The sequence below is a fragment of the Quercus suber genome, unplaced genomic scaffold, assembly GCF_002906115.3.
Source record: "Quercus suber isolate HL8 unplaced genomic scaffold, Cork oak 2.0 scaffold_17, whole genome shotgun sequence".
Taxonomy (NCBI): Eukaryota; Viridiplantae; Streptophyta; class Magnoliopsida; order Fagales; family Fagaceae; genus Quercus; species Quercus suber.
In genome coordinates, this window is record NW_027069482.1 from 2447237 (window position 1) to 2465665 (window position 18429).

General features: G+C 35.9%; 1 protein-coding gene across 2 annotated transcripts; it reads left to right on the forward strand.

The window, feature by feature from the left end:
- Positions 1-1076: 1076 nt before the first annotated feature.
- Positions 1077-4181, forward strand: LOC111988336 (uncharacterized). Of its 2 annotated transcripts, none has more exons than XM_065760181.1 (2): positions 1077-1701; positions 2417-2527. In XM_065760181.1, exons 1-2 carry the CDS (start codon positions 1207-1209, stop codon positions 2492-2494), a joined length of 573 nt encoding a protein of 190 aa, XP_065616253.1. In that variant the 5' UTR covers positions 1077-1206; the 3' UTR covers positions 2495-2527. The 2 variants fall into 2 exon arrangements, with proteins under 2 accessions (XP_065616253.1, XP_065616248.1); XM_065760176.1 differs by lacking the exon at positions 2417-2527 and adding an exon at positions 2978-4181 and having other exon boundaries at positions 1086-1701.
- The last annotated feature ends 14248 nt before the right edge of the window (positions 4182-18429 follow it).

Genomic DNA, 18429 nt, shown 5'->3' on the forward strand with positions numbered 1-18429 from the left:
AATTGGCTTTAAAGAAGCCATGGAAAATGCTCTGAAACCAATCAGTCAACCAGATTTGCACCTATTACGTGATGCACTACTCAAACACTAGTACATATATAATTTTTTTTTTTTTTAAATACATATTCCAACATATTCTCTATCATTTCTTTATCTCATTTAAATATTATTTATTTATTCATTATTTATTATTTTTTTAAGAACTATACATCTTCCAACATTTTTTTTATTCAATAGCTAATTATTATAATAGTTAAAAACGTTTGAAGTGTGAACAGGAAATGCTACAGTATTCTCTATTTGTAGAGAAGCACTGTAGCAATTTAAAAAAAAAAAAAAAAAAAAGAGATGAAGAAGCTGTTGGAGTGAATTTTTAAGGTGTTTTCTCTCTAAAATTAGCTTTAAAGAAGCCATGGAAACTCTGAAACCAGTCAGTCAACCAGATCTGCACCTATTAAGTGACGCACTACTCAAACACTAGTACATATATAATTTTTTTTCAAGTACATTTCTCAAAAAAATTATCTATTATTTCTCTATCTTATTTAAATATTATTTCTTCATTTTTTTTTTTTTAAGAACTATACATCTTCTAACATTTTTTTTATTCAATAGCTAATTATTATAATAGTTAAAAACATTTGAAGTGTGAACAAAAAACATTACAGTGTTCTCTACTTGTAGAGAAGTACTATAGCAATTTAAATAAAAAAACAGAAATGAAAAAGCTGTTGAAGTGAATTTTGAGATATTTTTTTTCTCTAAAATTGGCTTTAAAGAAGCCATAAAAAATGCTCTGAATCGAGTGAGTCAGCCAGATCTGCCCTATTAAGTAATGCGCGCTACTCAAACGCTAGTACATATATAATTTTTTTCTTATTATCCATTTTTAAAGTATCCACTGGATAGACCAAACACAGAATCTTGGCTGTCACTGCCACGGTCGTCTGCAAACCACGACTTTTACGTAAGGGGTGTGCTAGAACAGCTGGACCTAGCTAGCACAGAATCTTGGTTGTCACTGCTACAGTCAACGTCTCCAAACCACGACTTTTAGACAAGGGGTGTGCTAGAACAGCTGGACCTAGCTAGCCTATGCAAACCAGTACATACTTCTCTATTTAACTGAGCAAATTAAGACTAATGCTATCATCATATTGCCAAATTAAACGTATAACTCAATAAGCAGCTCAAGCAGCCTTTGACATGGCAAATATGGAAGAGTTACACATGGCTGCCTCAGCTTACTATAGGAATGCCTCCAATGAACTTAGGCAACGAGCAACAGAATTCTTCAATTCAATGGATACGAATGGCGATGGGGGAGTTAGCTTCAATGAGTTCGTCCAATTCTTCGTTCAAAACGGATACAACTGGATCGACCCCAATTTATTCCGTAGTTTGGACCGCAATGGAGATGGCACCTTGGATTTCTTTGAAGTCCTCACGTTTTACTACATCTTGAAAACCAGGGGTGTGTGGTGTGATTACTGTAGAATTTGCCTAATGGGACTGTATTTCACGTGCGTTGCATGCTTTGACAATGCTAGAGGTAACACCTACGACCTTTGTTCTACGTGCTACGGGGCACGGAGGCACCAGCAGCAGCATCCCCACCATAACTACTTCTTGGATAGCTACGTCTTGCTCCGGGCCAAGGCAGGACTCCCTCTTCTCGCAGGTGCCCCAAATCTTCAACAGGTAAGGAAAATGTTTTTGTTTTTTCGTTTTCCATTTTGGGTTGAAAAATATAAAGAGTAAACAGCAAGTCAGCAAGTATAGGAAAAATTACTAAAATAAAATTTGTTTATAACCATATATGTGTAACTCCTTCATATTTGGCTATTTAAAAAAATAATATTAGTAGTAAGTTAAAAATGAAATTAGAGTAAGAGCATTTGCATTAATTAATGCAAAATAGAAAAAAATATTAATTTTACACATTTACTATCAAAATCACTTACATAATATAAAATAGATAATGTGATGTGAAATATTTTAAAAAATGATTATGTAAAATAAAAAAAAAAAAGTAAATTTTATGCTAAAAAAGACGAAACTTTTTGAGAAATTATAATTAGCTATAATTTGAATTCATCATTAAAATTACTTTTTTATCCACTATTAACATTTTTTTTTTTTTGTGAAAATATTATCAACATATCATTTTTTTTTTTTTTTTAAGGTTTAACGGTAACAACTAGTATTTATTTACCTTTTGAGGGAAATTAGCATTTCCTATTTATGGATGAATATAAATGCTTTACTCACTTATTCATGTATCTATATTATCAAATCAATAGGTCAAACTATATATATATATATATATTGAAACATCAAACTGATGAAATAAATTGTGTTGTAATAACTCTAAACTTTGATTCTAAAAAAAAAAATTTATAATTGTTTAATGCAGGCACTGGTTCAACATGCTCCAAATATATCTCAACAGCTAATTTTTTTCAGCTTTCTTCTTCTTCTTCTTCCTCTTTAATTTTCCCCTTTACTACCTTCTCAAAAAAAAAAAAAAAAAAAATACCCTTTACTGATAATTTTATATCTTAAATGTAAATCCACTTGAATTAAGTTAATTTAGTAAAATTAATATTATGCAAGTACGTTGGTGTGAAAAACTTCTTATTTATATTTTTTATTTTGAATTTAGTTTATTTTGCACTTCTATTTTTATTTTGAACTTCTATTTTGAAATGTACCAATTGGTAGTAGATAGTTTTTTATTTTATTTTTTAATTTTTTTAGAAGAGGTAGTAGATAGTTTGAATTAGATCAAACTATATACAAAAGATTATGTTGTATAACTCTAGATATGTCAAGAGCTTTGAAGTTCAATTAATAATTCTTGGTGTTTCCAATGGAAATATTGGAGTTCAAATGCTCCATCTTCCAACTATTGAATTAGTAAAAGAAAAAAAGAAAAAAAAAAAACTCTAAACTTGATCTAAGTTTTTTAATACAGGCACTAGTTCCGCGATATGCTCCAAATACACCACAACAGGTAAGTTTCTTTGTTCTCTTCTTCTTCTTTAATTTTCTTCTTTAGTAATAAGTTTACATCTTTGTCTTAACAATTAATAGACACAATTTTTTTTTAAAATAGTAGTTTTTCTTGCATTTGCACATCGATCCACTTGAATTAAGTTTTTTATTTTTTTTATTTTTTTATTTTATTTTTGAGAAACCACTTGAATTAAGTTAATTTTGGAAATTAAAATAATATATATTAAATGAAACAATCACACATTTAATTTCATAATTTTTTTTGTTGTTGTTGTGTTAGTGCCTATGATCTAAATCACCTTAAGGTTGATCATAGAATAATATGTAACATTTTATGGACTATGTAACATACTAGAAATATTATGTGCCACTGATATGTTTCATTTTAGTAACCAAAAAAATGATAAATATTGTTATATATTGATAGAATATTTAAAATTTAGATATTAACAAAAAATTACATGAAATTATCATGGTTTAAGTTATTGTGGGGATAAAAGCCCAAATTCGTATATTGGGCATTGGGCCCTATTTGAAGATGTGGGTACGTCTGAGGAGGAGTAAAGGATTGGGAAAGGCCTTAGAGTGGAGAATCACGTAAGGAAAGGATAAAGGAATATAGTCCGAGGATTGTAACCTCCTCGGATTTGAAAAGTATCGGTCAAGCAAATACCTAGGCAGTTTGGGTAAACTTCCAGAAAGTTTCAACAATAAGGATGAACTTCATGCACGTATAAAGATGATAGAATAGAGAAATATCTAAAGAAAAAGCTGCCACCACCATTTAATGCACTGCAGTAACTTTTCTGGCCGCATTTATGTAGAGAAGACCCGGAACAGTGCAATCTCAGCTGCCACCACTCATGGAAAACCAAAGAAGATACTTGATGGACATGTACTCAAGTGAATGCATAGATGAAAAACAAGTGCATGATGAAGATGGTTATAAAGAAAACTATATAAATGTAAGAGACCTCTCATAAGAGGGGATCGAAAGAAAAGAGAAAAAGAAGAAGAAGGAAAATTTACTGTAGCTCTAAGAATGGTATTAGCCTTTCAAATAATTTATCTCTTCGAACATCAGTTTATTCAAGTTTCAAGTGTGTTTTTGTACTTGTTCATCTTTGAAAATCTTGATTAACTGTTGTTTAGTTCATAAACAGCTCAGTTCTTTCACCAAACTCTCTAAAATTCATTGTATTTTTTTAGGCTCACATCCCATATTTTGGGCTTGGTTACAAATCTTGATCCTACAATTGGCGCCGTCTGTGGGAAGAGCTTGAGCCGGAGTGAAAGCAACAGTTGACGATGGTTGAACCAGGTCAACAACTAGCAGAATCTAGGGCATCCCAACATTTTGATCCTTTTCTCAACCTGGAGCAGAAAGGTGATCGTGAAGGTAGCGTACACGGGAACATCGAAGCCCATCAGATGGAGGGGTAGGAAATGTCGCTATGAGCAAAGTCTTGAACCAAATCTCCAAATCGCCTTTCACACGTAAAATTGAAAAGGCAAGACTTCCTCGTCGTTTTCATCAATCAATATTCACTATCTATAATGGTCGATCAGACTCTATGGAACACGTGAGCCATTTCAACCAAAGGATGGCTGTCCATTCCAAAGATGAAGCTTTGATCTGTAAAGTTTTCCCCTCTAGTCTAGGACCAGTTGTGATGAGATGGTTTAACAGCCTGAGAGTAGATTCTATTAGCTCCTTTAAAGAGCTCACTCAAGCATTTGGTTCTCTTTTTGTCACTTGTTGGAGAGTCGCTCGGCCCTTAGCTTCCTTGCTATCCTTAAACATGCAAGAAGACGAGACCCCGAAAACGTATTCAGACAGGTACTAGGAGATGTTTAATGAGATGGAGGATGACTTTGACGAAGTGGCCCTAAATACATTTAAGCTCAGCTTCCCCACTGACCATGGTTTGAAGAAATCTCTTACTGGAAAACCTATCATCAGTGTGCATTAACTAATGGACAAGATTGATAAGTATAAGTGGGTTGAAGAAAATCAACAGCAAGGAAAATGGAAGGATAAGGTTATCCCTCAAGAGAGGAGGGATTTCAGATCGGATCGTTACAATAACAATAGATCAAGGAGGATTTTGCTAGGCAGTTAGGATCAGCAAATATTCAAACTGTCAGCGTCGTTTTCAAAGAGCCAGTGCAACAAGTATTGGAGAAGATTAAGAACGAGTCATTCTTCAAACGACCGAATAAGATGGTAGGAAACCCTGAAAGACGTAATCATAACCTCTATTGCCAATACCACTAGGATCATGGGCATACCATAGAGAATTGTAGAAGTCTGTGGAACCATTTAGACCAACTTGTCTGCGAAGGAAATTGAAACAACTCCTGCATCATTCCAGTGGCCAAGGGAGCCAGGCAAGCTCGAAACCTCGTGGAGATCATTCTTCAATACCCCCCTTGGGAACTATCAATGTTATCTTTGCTGTACCGGGGAGAACAGGATCCTGGCCATCTAGGATAATGTCCATGGCCCGTCTACCCACAGGAGACATTGATCAGGATCAGAAGAGGGCTAAAAGAGAAATTTCACTAATCCTGGGCTTCTCAGATGAGGATAAGGTTGGGACTATCCAACCCTATGATGACGCTTTGGTGGTTACCCTCAGGATTGGAGGGTATGATGTGAAGAGGATGATGGTGGACCAAGGCAGTGGAGCTGAGATAATGTACCCTGACCTTTACAATGGGCTGAACTTAAAACCTGAGGACTTAACTCCCTATAGTTCTCCTCTGGTGAGTTTTGACGGAAAGATCATTGTCTCGAGGGGTCAAATACGATTACTTGTGCAAACTGGTCCAGAGATAGTGGAAGTGAATTTCATTGTTGTAGATGCATATTCACCCTATATAGCGATCATGGCCAGATCCTGGCTTCATGCACTAGGGGCTGTTCCTTCTACTCTGCACTAGAAAATTAAGTATCCATCTGAAGGCAGGGTTCAAGAAATTTTGGGAGATCAATCTGTGGCCAGAAGATGCTTGGTGGCGGCCATACAAATAAGCCTGAAACTAAGTCCTCGGCCCATCCAAGAGAAGACTTATAGCAGTTAAAAGACTCAGCGGCGCCTATCGATAAAACAGCCGAAGAGACAAAATGTGAAGATTTGGTAAAAGTAATTATTGGGGATGATCCAGAGAAGTTTTTTCAAGTCGGCTCACAGTTGCCATCTCAAGAGAAGGAGAATTAGTAGAATTTCTCAGAAGGAACATAAATGTATTTGCTTGGAATGNTTCCTCCAATCCCATTTTCGGCCTCCATTGATCTTCAAAACATTGGTAAGTGCTCTCAATCACTTCCAATCCTAGTGTTCATTTGACACATCTCATCAATAAGATGGTTAAGACAATCACCATGTGAAGCTTGAGTCTCCCGGATGTTGCCAAGATCACCAAGTACAAGCTGAAGCTGATTAAGAATGGCAACTAGTGTGGCCTCTAAACAGTAGATACTTCTCAACTCATCCATGCCTCATAGTCAAAGACTTCAACACCACCTCTTGGCTCCCATTGAAAGGTTGCAATAGCACCAGGTGCATGTCAAAGGAGAAACTGTGCAAAGGCCTTTTACCACAAAAAAAAAGGTTAGGTTTTTACAAGGGTCAAAACCCATGAAAAAAAATGAAAAACCCACGAAAAAAGATTGTTTTGAGAGTCAGGATGATCCTTAATGACCTTTGAAATATACACCATCAAAAAAGAAATTTTGATAGCCTTTGTGACCTTCAAAACAAGTGATTTATCTTTATTGAGGATATTTGACCCTTTAAAAAGTTAAAAATAATGATAAATATCTCAAAAGTGTCGAAAGATTTAAAAGTGAGTTAAAACAAGTCAAATTTTTTGTATAGCATGTTTCATGTTATTTACACATGCCATATATGCATGAAGGCTTGAACATTTGCGGAATGTTGTATTGCTAATTATGTGGTGGTCTATTCCTAATAACCTTTGGCTTTTGGGCCTAAACCCCAATTTATTTGTACTTTGGGTTGGGCTTTCCCCACAATGGGAGATCCAAGATGTGGCTATTGATGTCACTTTTGGAGTTCTAGTGTTACTTTGACACCAAACCACCTTGATCTTAGCTCAGCCGAGAAGGCTGCTAAGCAACCAAGCCCTCTCCCTGAAATCTGAATAGGATTTCCTTCTCCCTGGGATGTATTTTTCCTTACTGCTCTCATGTCTCGCTTCCCAAAATTTTCCAACTCCTTCTTTCTACCACTCCTTCCCTATTTATATCCCTCTCTTAGTGTGGTCATCATAATGAGAGAATATTCCAAATGTTAGTGGGCCCTCTGTATCATATCTCTAGTCAGAGAGGACCCACTTCCTGTTGTTGACTGACCTCCTAATAACTTATGCCTGATGCCGGTTATTGCTCGGTAGACGGATTCTCCTAAGGCATTGTCTCTTGATCATGACATGTCTTGGGGTACTTTATTCGTATGTTCAGCCTGTTCCAGATAGTTCGGCTGGTAGGCTGAGATGGGCCAAGACTATCTAATGAGTGGACTTGCAGTTCGAGACCAACTTGTTATTCTCAGTCCATACAAATTCTATTCGAGAAAAGTTTAAAATAGTAATGATATAGAAATGAAATCTTAATAATGAAATGAGTCTCCAAATCAATTAAAATGGAAAGGATATTAGTTTCACATTGGAGAGGTGAGATGAAAGAGGAGAGAAGAGGAAAATGTGGCCAAAATATGAGGCTTCTTATTTTCAGGGGGCAAGTCCAGTGTTTCAATTGAGAAAAATGGAAAAGTATTAACAAAATGATTCTTGAAAATGCTAATTATTGTTGTAAGTAAAAAAGAATGCATAAAAAAAAAAAAAAAGACTAAAAAAAAATGTGATGACAAATCAAATAGACAAACAAAAAGAAATAGAGAGGCAAAGAGTTTTATACAAAATTTGATGCTAAGATTAATTAATGTTATAAGATTATTTATTTGCGTCTAACAATACTCTTTGTCACTTTGATATAAAGATGCTAAACTTAAAGATAAAATAAACACAACATTAATTTGGAAACATTCCCTAGGTCATTCCTGCACTTTTAGTACTATCAGTTAACACATATATGCATTGAAATTTAATTGGGTAACCTAGTATGCTGTAATTAAGGAGCTATATCTAAGTCTTGTCATATTATTAAATTATTTTCAAGTAGTTAGTAGGGTTGTTTTTGGAAATATAGACAATTGGATCTTGAAGAGTTATATTTTATTATAAATTTGGATTAAAATCATTAGATACACCACTGTAAGTTTTTTTAAAAAGTTTTCTCCCTCTCTATCTATATGTGTGTTAAATATACTTAGTATTCTCACAAAAAAAAAAAAAAAAGAAAAAAAAAAGAAAAGAAAAAAAAGAGCTAAATTAATTAGCTTGACTTCATTTTCTACTGCATAGTTTGTAAACTTCTAACACCCATAAACAGTATAATTATATATTCAATTTACCCCAAAAAATTGAATGTAAAAGTAAAACCTTGATTTCTGATTCAAGTGTACCCGATTCTTGTTTGAGTACGCTTTTAGGGGATTCGGACAGCATTTCAAGAATTGGAGACGTCTCTTGCTGTTATGAATATGGCTGCTCAACTTGGTTGTAGCATCATGTGATGGTTTATTTGGAAATTTGAGGAGGACAAGGATTGGCACGCACGACGCAGGAATCAACATGGCTAACAGAAGATTATATGTTCTTCTTTCTTTGCATTTACTTTTCACTCCGCTTTCTTCTTTTTTAACAACTCATCAAATATTTATTCGTGCTTTGGTTTTCCTAATGAGTGTTAAACTAGTTTACATAATATATTTTTTTAGAAATGTTTTGTCTATAATATTTTCAACATTTTCACAACAAAATTCTAGGTATCAAATTATTTCTAGTTTTAATTTGAACCTACCACTTTGAATAATAGTAAGTAACAATATATTATTTTAAAATTTGCTGTAAAAATGTTGTAGACATAACTATTGGGTTAAAATAGGTTGGCCCCAATTAATTAATCTAATTACCCAAGTTGATTAATTAGGTCAAATTACATGCAAATCGTGGAGGCACCAACAAATCACCAAATAACTAATATGTAGTGGAAAATAAATTAACACGGTAGTTTGTTAACAAATGGAAAAAACCTCTCGCAAGGAAAAAATCTCACCGGGTGAATTTAAAGTCGTCACTCCCAAGAATCCACTAATCAATAATCAAACAGTTACAAGTATAAGGAATCTTACCACTATCCTGGCTTATCCCAATATACCAACCTACAATTGAACATTCGTTTTAATACCCAATTGAGCTTGATCTTATAGCAGACTTCTTTCTTTTGTTGCACAAATCTCCAATCTGTGACTAACTCCTTTGCATGGATTCCAGTATGTGACTAACTCCAACAACTTGATTGATTGTTATTGGCTGCAAAGTTCTTCACTTCATAAACGATGAAGATTAGAAAGCATTTGGTTTCAAAACCCTAAGGCATACAAACATGGTAACTTTTCACAGAGTGTATGAGTTCTAAGTTTCTGTTTTTGTGTGTGATGACTTTTAAAATAAGTCTTATATATGACTAAGGTTGTAAGAAGAGAAACCTTAATCATTGAAGTCATCATGGGCCGAATTTCAAATTTGAGATTTCTAAAATTGTAGATCTCGATAGATCGAGTTTGTGTTGAGCTTCTCCATTAATTTTCAATAACAGCATCTGTCGAGCTAGTGTCGAGATTTAATGAAATAATTTTTCTTCACTTATTTCTTGAATCAACCTTCATGTTTTTAATGCTACCATTTAATATGTTTGAAACTTTGAATAACATATTAATTGATATATTAAACCCAACTTAGAACTGTCAAATTACAAGTAAAGTACGTTTGGTCAAATTATTAGTCAATTACATAGAAAAATAAGGAAAAATGCTCATACACTCCCTGAACTTTAAAGTAGTGGTCAAGACACCCCGTGAACTTTTTTATTGGCCAATTTACTCCATAAACTTTACATACCAGCCACGTAGTGTACTGTCAAAACTAGCAGAATACTAGCAGAATAGTTACATGAGATGCACATGAGGTTTAAAAATACAAACTCAAACCCCTTTATTGAAAACTCATTGGATTAAACAAAGAAAAGAAGCAATATTTGACCAGATAGAGGATGGTGGATGGCTTCTCTAATATCTCTTCAGGGCTCAAGAAACTCCATTATCATCATCCAAATCTCCCTGCACCTACGCACTACCCAATACCCACGACTCAAAGGCTTATTACCACCACAGTAGTGGTGTCTCTCACTACCAAAGCATAAACACTCAGTACAAATCCCACCCTGAACCTTCTTTAAAGTAACAGAGTAATAGGAAGAAGAATCACTCCAATGTGCAAAAGATGAACAGTAATTAGCTTAACAATAAAAATGAGAGTGACCCATTATGCGGTGACCCACCAAATGTTGATTTGATGGGTTTGTGTGAGGAGGGCAAGGTTGAACAAGTTGTGGAGTGGATTCATCTGTGTTGAGTGGTTTCGTTTAGTGTGGCTGGAGGAGTTGTTTTCTTCTTGGGCTAACAACTGGCCTTGTCGAAATTGTGGTCTATTTTCCCTTTTTTTTTTTTGGGGGGTAATGTTTAGTTGCTGGTAGTTTGGTGTGGTTAAGGACTTCTCTGTTTGTTTAGTTTTGTTGTAATAGTTGATGTGTAGTCCCGTGTGTTGTAGTTAGTGTTTGGTTACTCTGGTTTAAGTGTGAACTCCAATTTATCTTGTAATGTTTTGTTTCATCAATAAAATTTCCACTGTTATGCAAAAAAAAAAAAAAAAAAAAAAAAAAAAAAAAAAAAGAAAAGAAAAGAAAAGAAGAGAAAGAAAAGAAAAGAAAAGAAAAGTTGTGGAGTATATGGGTCAAGGTGTTTGTGCTGATTATGGTGTTTTCTATGTGTTGTTGGATTCGTGTGGGGATTCGAAGCCCCCTGTCAATCCGGCCAAACCTTGCTCCTCTTCTTTGCATCAATCCACTAGGTTTCAAATTAAGGGGTTTGAGTTTGTTTTTTTTAAAACTCATGTGTATCTCACATGATCATTCCATTAGTTTTTTTAACAGTAGATTAACGGAGGTACTAATTTGGCAGGTATGTAAAGTTTATAGAGTAAATTGGCTAATAAAAAAGTTTAGGGAGTGTCTTGGCCACTGCTTCAAAGTTCAGGGAGTGTATGAGCATTTTTCTCTAGAAAAATATGACCGTAACCATAGCATTTCTCTATTTTGTTTTCTCCTCTTTTATATCTTTTCTTTTAAATAAATATGAAATAGGATTTTTTTTATAGAAGAAAATAGAATACTTATTATAGTTATTAATATAAGCATTTATAATTATTATATTATATTTGTATATAGAATTATGTATTCTAGAATCATGCATTTATTATGATTGTGTTTATATGTATGATTTTTTTTTTTTTTATTATATAGAAACAAACAAATACAAAAGGAAAGAAATTATAACACAAAGGTACACTATAAACTTTAACTAAAAGTCATAATAACTTTTAAAGGAGAGAATGATAAGTTATATATTTTACCGTTTAAAGAAAATTTAAGTGCCAAGATTCTAATAAAAGGTTTAAAAATAAAATATAATTTAAATTCAGTTATATATATATATATATATAAAGAGAGAGAGAGAGATGTTCATACACATCACAAGCAAGGGCCCACTTTGCAACAATATGGGCTAACAACTCTTTTTATTTTATTTATTTTTTGATGACAAGGACTAAGAAATATAAATGTCCATTGACGCGAACTAATATGCCTGTTATACCCCAAATAGACCATGGCCAATGCTATCAAAAAGTTTCCTTTAATTGCCTCCGCAACAACACCTTCAAGATTACAAATTTAAGTGCTTATTCACTTGAATGATTTTATAGGTTTTCTTGGTTAAAAAATGTCAATATTAGAAGTTGGGAACCACAAACTGCTATAAGTTCCGATGTGGGTATGCAATGCAACTAATACTGACGTATCCACTAAATGGAAGATTTTACAAATTTAGAGTCAGCTACTTAATTATTTAACTATAAAATAAAAAAATTACATCTTCATTTATATATATCATATATAAAAACAATGGTGATATTGAAATAGTACACTGCTATTGATTGATACCAAAATATTTTATTCCCTTAACCAAACCAAAATAGCCAAGTTCAATTTTGATAAATTGTATTGCAATGTATTAAGAAACATCTATTTTGTGTTTTTTCATTTATTTGAATTTTTTTTATTAAATATTGTTGATATTATAAGGATGCTAGTTTTGATTTTAAAGAGAAAAATTTTTTGTTCTACTTCCTGGCTTCGTCCTTGGAAGAAGTGTATATCGAAATTTTTTTTTTTTTTTTTTTTTGCGTGGACATATGTCAGTTGCTTGGAGGCTAGCCTTGAAGAAAAATTTTTTGTTCTACTTCCTGGCTTCGTCCTTGGAAGAAGTGTATATCGAAATTTTTTTTTTTTTTTTTTTTTGCGTGGACATATGTCAGTTGCTTGGAGGCTAGCCTTGTTAGATTCTAATATACATACTATAGTTTCTAATACAATTTACAGATTACTGACTATTATATACAATATGTTAAAATTAGAGTACAAATTTGATAAGGATGTGGGCCAAAACCCATAATTTATACCATTCAATAATAATTTGCGATCTCAACATCTATAATATATATTAGAGTAAATTGCAAAGTACACTCCTGAATTTTGGAGTTGCTTGAATTTTATATTATGAAGTTTGAGAAATTTGATTTTACTTCGTGTTAGTTTAAAGTGTTAAGTGACACATAGGCGTGCTGGCATGTTTTATTTTTCACAAATCGGCCATTCAAAATGACACCGTTTCAAAGGAAGAAAAATGGTATTGCTACCACCTTTCTAAACGGCACCGTTTTGCCAACTCAAAACAAAAATTCCGGGGTATTTCCTACGACACCACAATTTTGCCCAAACTATAGACACAATTACACAAAACGTAGGATCTGCAACGTGACACACTGTTTCTGCCATTCATGATTCAACTACCTATTCCCAAAATCAAAACCCCAGGTACAATTCAGGAAAGGAAAGCATAAATTTGTTACAATGCAATATTGACATTTGACAGTTTTCCACTCTCTCTGCACTGCAGTAGTGGCTGTGGCTTTGTCAAGCTTGTCTAAGGGTGCTTCCCACTTCATGTGGTAACATTTCCCCCCACCACCATACCTACCCTCTTGCCCATTGGCCTTTGCCCCATCCTAACCATAACCGCCTCTCATCATGAACCCAGAACAACCCGATCTCACCATAATAGCAGACCCGCCTATCTCAAACGTCAAACCACTACACCAGCAGACCCATTTCTCTACCATCCAAACCCAATATAGCTCGTGAGCTCTCTTCCTTTGGCCTTATTGGAAGGCTTATCGCTAGCAAAGCCAATAACAAGGTTAAAGGTTTAGAGCTATTCTCTTCAAGGCTTGGAAAATCCAATATAGCTGAGGTTTTGATTTTGGGAATAGGTTGAATATAATTTGGGCAAAACGGCGGTGTCGTAGGAATACCTGGAATTTTTGTTTTGAGTTGGCAAAATGGTGCCGCTTAGAGAGATGGTAGCGATAACTTTTTCCTTCCTTTGAAACAGTGTCGTTTTGAATGGTTGATTTGGCAAAAATAAAACATTTCCGCATGCCTACATGTCACTTAACACCTAAAACCGACAGAGGGTGGAGTTTTGCTAACGCAACCAAACTTCAGTTAGTAAAATTTAAGCAATCTCAAACTTTAGAGGTGTACTTTACAATTTATCCTATATATTATAGAAGTTTGATCCCACAACTGGTGAATGCACACAACAGTGACAAGTGATGCAATCTTCTATCTATTTAGAATAATGAGGACAACCACCGCACGCTCTTAGTGTGATAGTCACTCTATAAGTATAAGTGCTTGTGGGGTGTAAGAATAAGGACCAGAAGTATAAGTGCTTGTGGGGTGTAAGAATAAGGACCAGAATTCAAGTCTCTAGAAAGGAGCTTTACACATATATACACTTAGATCAGGCTAGTGTAGAATTTCTACCTTATATATATATATATATAAAGAAAAGAATAATGAGGACAAATTAATAGTGCCACATGGTAAGTAGCAATTTGTCCATCATATAACACGTCTAACATGTGTCAATACATTTAATCATAAATTAATGGTACATTATAAATATTTTGTATTTAATACTCTTAAAGGTGATGATGCATGTATATATTATTTTATAATATATATATATATGCGTGTGTTATTTACTATTCATATATATTTAACCATTTGATAATGAACAATGTAATTATAAAATAATAAAAAATAACTTTTCAAAAATAAAAACTTACATTTGAAGTCCCTATAAATGCTGCATAAAATTAGGGCTATCTTGTGAACTGAACTAACCGACCCACCAGACCATACCTGCCCAGCCCAAAGGTCCGTACGCGAGCGGCTTCGAATGCAAGGTGCAGTCGGTCATAGGTTGTGCTTAAAAAAAACCAAATAATCAGTTCAGATTTCGGGTTATAACATATTTCACCTGAATAACCCGAACTAACCGAATTATTAATAGATATATGCCTTGCCTACCCCAACTCTTCGGTAATTGGTAAAAGTAAATCAATAATAAGGTTAGACATTTTTTGGCACTATTTCCTAATTTCCAAATCAACTGTTTAAATCAAATCAAGATTCAAAATCCACGGCCACAATTACATTATGTATAGACTCAATATTAGTGATTCAGTGACACAAGTACCAAATTCCCAATTCAACCGTTAAAATCAGAATCAAGACCAAAATCCAACGGAATCAATTACAGATCAATCTTTTGATATGATATCTGATATCTCTCAGACTCTCTCTCTAATCTCTTCACTTTTTAGCTTTGATCTTCTCACCAATGACCAAATTCTCAGTACTCTTCTCTCTTCGGCTCTTCGCCTCTCTCTACTCCAAACCCTAGCCGCTCACTACAAACCCTAGCTGCCATTGCTTATGCCATCGTCCATTCACCTCTCTGCCACCAATCAATATGGGTTGAAGAGATTGGATCTCCCTTTATTGCCTAGGTGTGGCCGTCGTCTCCTCCTTACTCTGGTATTATCTCCTCCTCATTGATTCAATTCTTACTCCAAACTGTCTTAAGTAAATATTCTTTGTTTCTTATCTCTCTTTTTGTTAGCCTCTTATAGATTTTATTTTATTTTTATGGAAATTAACCGTTAAAATCAAATAAATCCGAAGATTTATACTTTGAAACCCTAACTAAAAAAAATTGAAATCCTAAGCATTTTGCATTTGTTCTTTGTTCATTTGTTTGATTAATTCTATTCCTACTTTAATTTTATTTAGGAATTGAAAGTTGTCTAAAGTAGGTTTTTCTATTTTCAAATTCGAAACTCCAACACTTATAGTTTCTTTAAGGTATGATTTTTGTTTTCCTTTGTGTTTAGTGTTTAAAGTTGGGATTTTGTTCTTTTTTTGTTTGAGTTGATGTTTGATGTTACTTCTGTTGTTATGGTTAGTTGTTGATGTGGCTTCTGTTCTTTTTTGTTGTTGTTGTTGTTGTCATCGTCGTTATCGTTTAGTTATTGTTGTTGTTGTTTAATAAATTTTGAGCATCATTTTTTTCGCTTTTATTATTTAATAAAATTTCAATCCTTATATTGTTTGTATTTGGTTTTTTTTTTTTTTGGTTTTGTTTTGTGCTTTTTTGTTGTTGTTTTTTGTGGGGCCTATAGGCCTGGCAGCCTGGGCCCATCTTGCATTCGGCCCAAGGCCCATGCTGAGGAGGGATGATCGTCCGAGGTTGGTGTATGAAGACTTATGCTTTTTTGGACCCCGCTGAGGACATCTCTGTCCTCGGCGTATCGAGGCTAATTTCAGGTGGGGACAGGCCCAGAATAGGTTGTCACCTCCACACTAAATGCGCTCATCTAACCCCCCTGGCCGCATTAATGGGGAGGTAACCCCTTGACAGGGTAACATTGATCATGGTGAACCACTCGAGTACTGATAAGGCCTCTGATGGGACGGACGGTCAGAGGGAAGGCAAATGGGTGATCAACAGAAGGAAGAATTAGATAGGAGGAGGGGAATTATATAAGGAGGGCGAGCAAAGCAGCAAGGGGGAGAAAAGGATAGGGGGAGAGGGACCTCCTCGGACAAGTGCCGAGGAGCTACCCTTAGTTTTAAATTGGGTTCACTCCCCTTCAATGGTGAAAAGTGGCTTGTGTTCCGTTGCTAGTCTGTTAGGGCTTAACCCTTCGTCCCACTCTCTACAAATGTATTGTTAGGGAACCTTTCTAAACTGAGTCCCTACAATTGGCGTCATTTGTGGGAAGGATTAGTGCACTGGCAGGCGCAACGGGCGATCGTTCCTAAGTAGTTATTTCACGGAAGGTTGGTAGCGACGCATAAAAAAAAAAAAAAAAAACAAACATTGCAAAAAAGTAGAAGATTCAACAGAGAAGAAAAGGAACGTCATATTATTTTATTAAACGGAAAGTACAAGATGCAAACAGAGGCTCAGGCAGGCTTGTTTTAAAGCTAATTTTACAAGCTAATTCTACAAACAGAGGCCCAGGTGGACCTGTTCTAAAACTAGCTAGAGGGAATGGGGCTGAGGCTAGCATGCTTCAAGGCCACCAACAACTCCTTGTCCGGTGCGGCAGAGCTGGAACAAAGAGAGGAGCCAACGCAGGGGCACCGGGAAGCCCTCCCCCATGATGTTCCCTTGATTCTCTCCAATCCTCACGAGCGTTGGCCGTTGGAAACGGCAACACTCGGGCACCAGCCATGACGTGATTTTGTGCATCTCCTCCGGCAGGGGTGCGCCCCGGGGAGGAGCGTTAGGTACTTCAGGGACATCCCTCCTGGCCACCACGCACGGCATTATCAGGGTTACGCCTAGGCTCTATCACGCCGGAAGTCTGGTGGGGGCTGCGGTCACAACGGCTCTTGGCCGGGGCGGTAGGGCCTTTGGCCTGTGTGTCCTCACACCCACCCAGGGCTGCCCCATATCTCCCAACTCTGGTCACAATCCTGGTAGGGCTATTGAAGGGGCTCAGGGAGCTGGAGGGACGTGTTTCTAGTTGTGTTGGAAAGTTCATGGAGTGTGGAGAAACGTCTCCCCTAGAAAGCCTTATATAGAGGATGAAGACTGGTGGGAATTAATCCACACAAAGTTCGAAAAGAGAATTATTAGTGGTACTAATCCGGACCAAATCCCAAGGAGACCGTAGACCGTTGGATTTGTATCCATTCACGAGGATATTAATGAAGGCGTGTCTCGCACATCGAAACATCGAGCGCGGAGCGCGAACGGCCAAGGGACGCCTCGTAAGTGAAGAAGATAGGAACTTGAATTGAAGGCGAGGTCAATGCCACATGTAAGGTCAGAGTCCGAACCACCCTTGCCCAAAGCACCATAGAGTTAATAGTCCGACCCGAGGAGGAACCGTTTCTAGTAAAGCGGTCCGAGGACAAACCCCTTCATACAGAAGAATGAAAGTGTTAGACAGAACCAAGGCATTGCATGGTCTTCGGACTTAAGCCTATGGGGAAACTAACTACTCGGCTATACCTGGGTATTAGACAGAACCAAGGTATTCCATGGTCGAAGGACTCAAACCTATGGGGAAACTAGATACTTACAGAAGAATGGAAGTGTTAGACAGAACCAAGGAATTGCATGGTCCTCGGACTCAAACCTATAGGGAAACTAACTACTCGGCTATACCTGGGTACTAGACAGAACCAAGGTATTGCATGGTCCAAGGACTCAAACCTACAGAGAAACTAGATACTTACAGAAGAATGGAAGTGTTAAACAGAACCAAGGCATTGCATGGTCCTCGGACTCAAGCTTATGGGGAAACTAACTACTCGGATATACCTGGGTACTAGACAGAACCAAGGTATTGCATGGTCCAAGGACTCAAACATATGGGGAAACTAGATACTTACAGAAGAATGGAAGTGTTAGACAGAACCAAGGCATTGCATGGTCTTCGGACTCAAGCCTATGGAGAAACTAACTACTCGGCTATACTTGGGTACTGGACAGAACTAAGGTATTGCATGGTCCAAGAACTCAAACCTATGGGGAAACTAGATACTTACAGAAGAATGAAAGTGTTAGACAGAACCAAGGCATTGCATGGTCCTCGGACTTAAGCCTATGGGGAAACTAACTACTCGGCTATACCTGGGTACTAGACAGAACCAAGGTATTGCATGGTCCAAGGACTCAAACCTATAGGAAAACTAGATACTTACAGAAGAATGGAAGT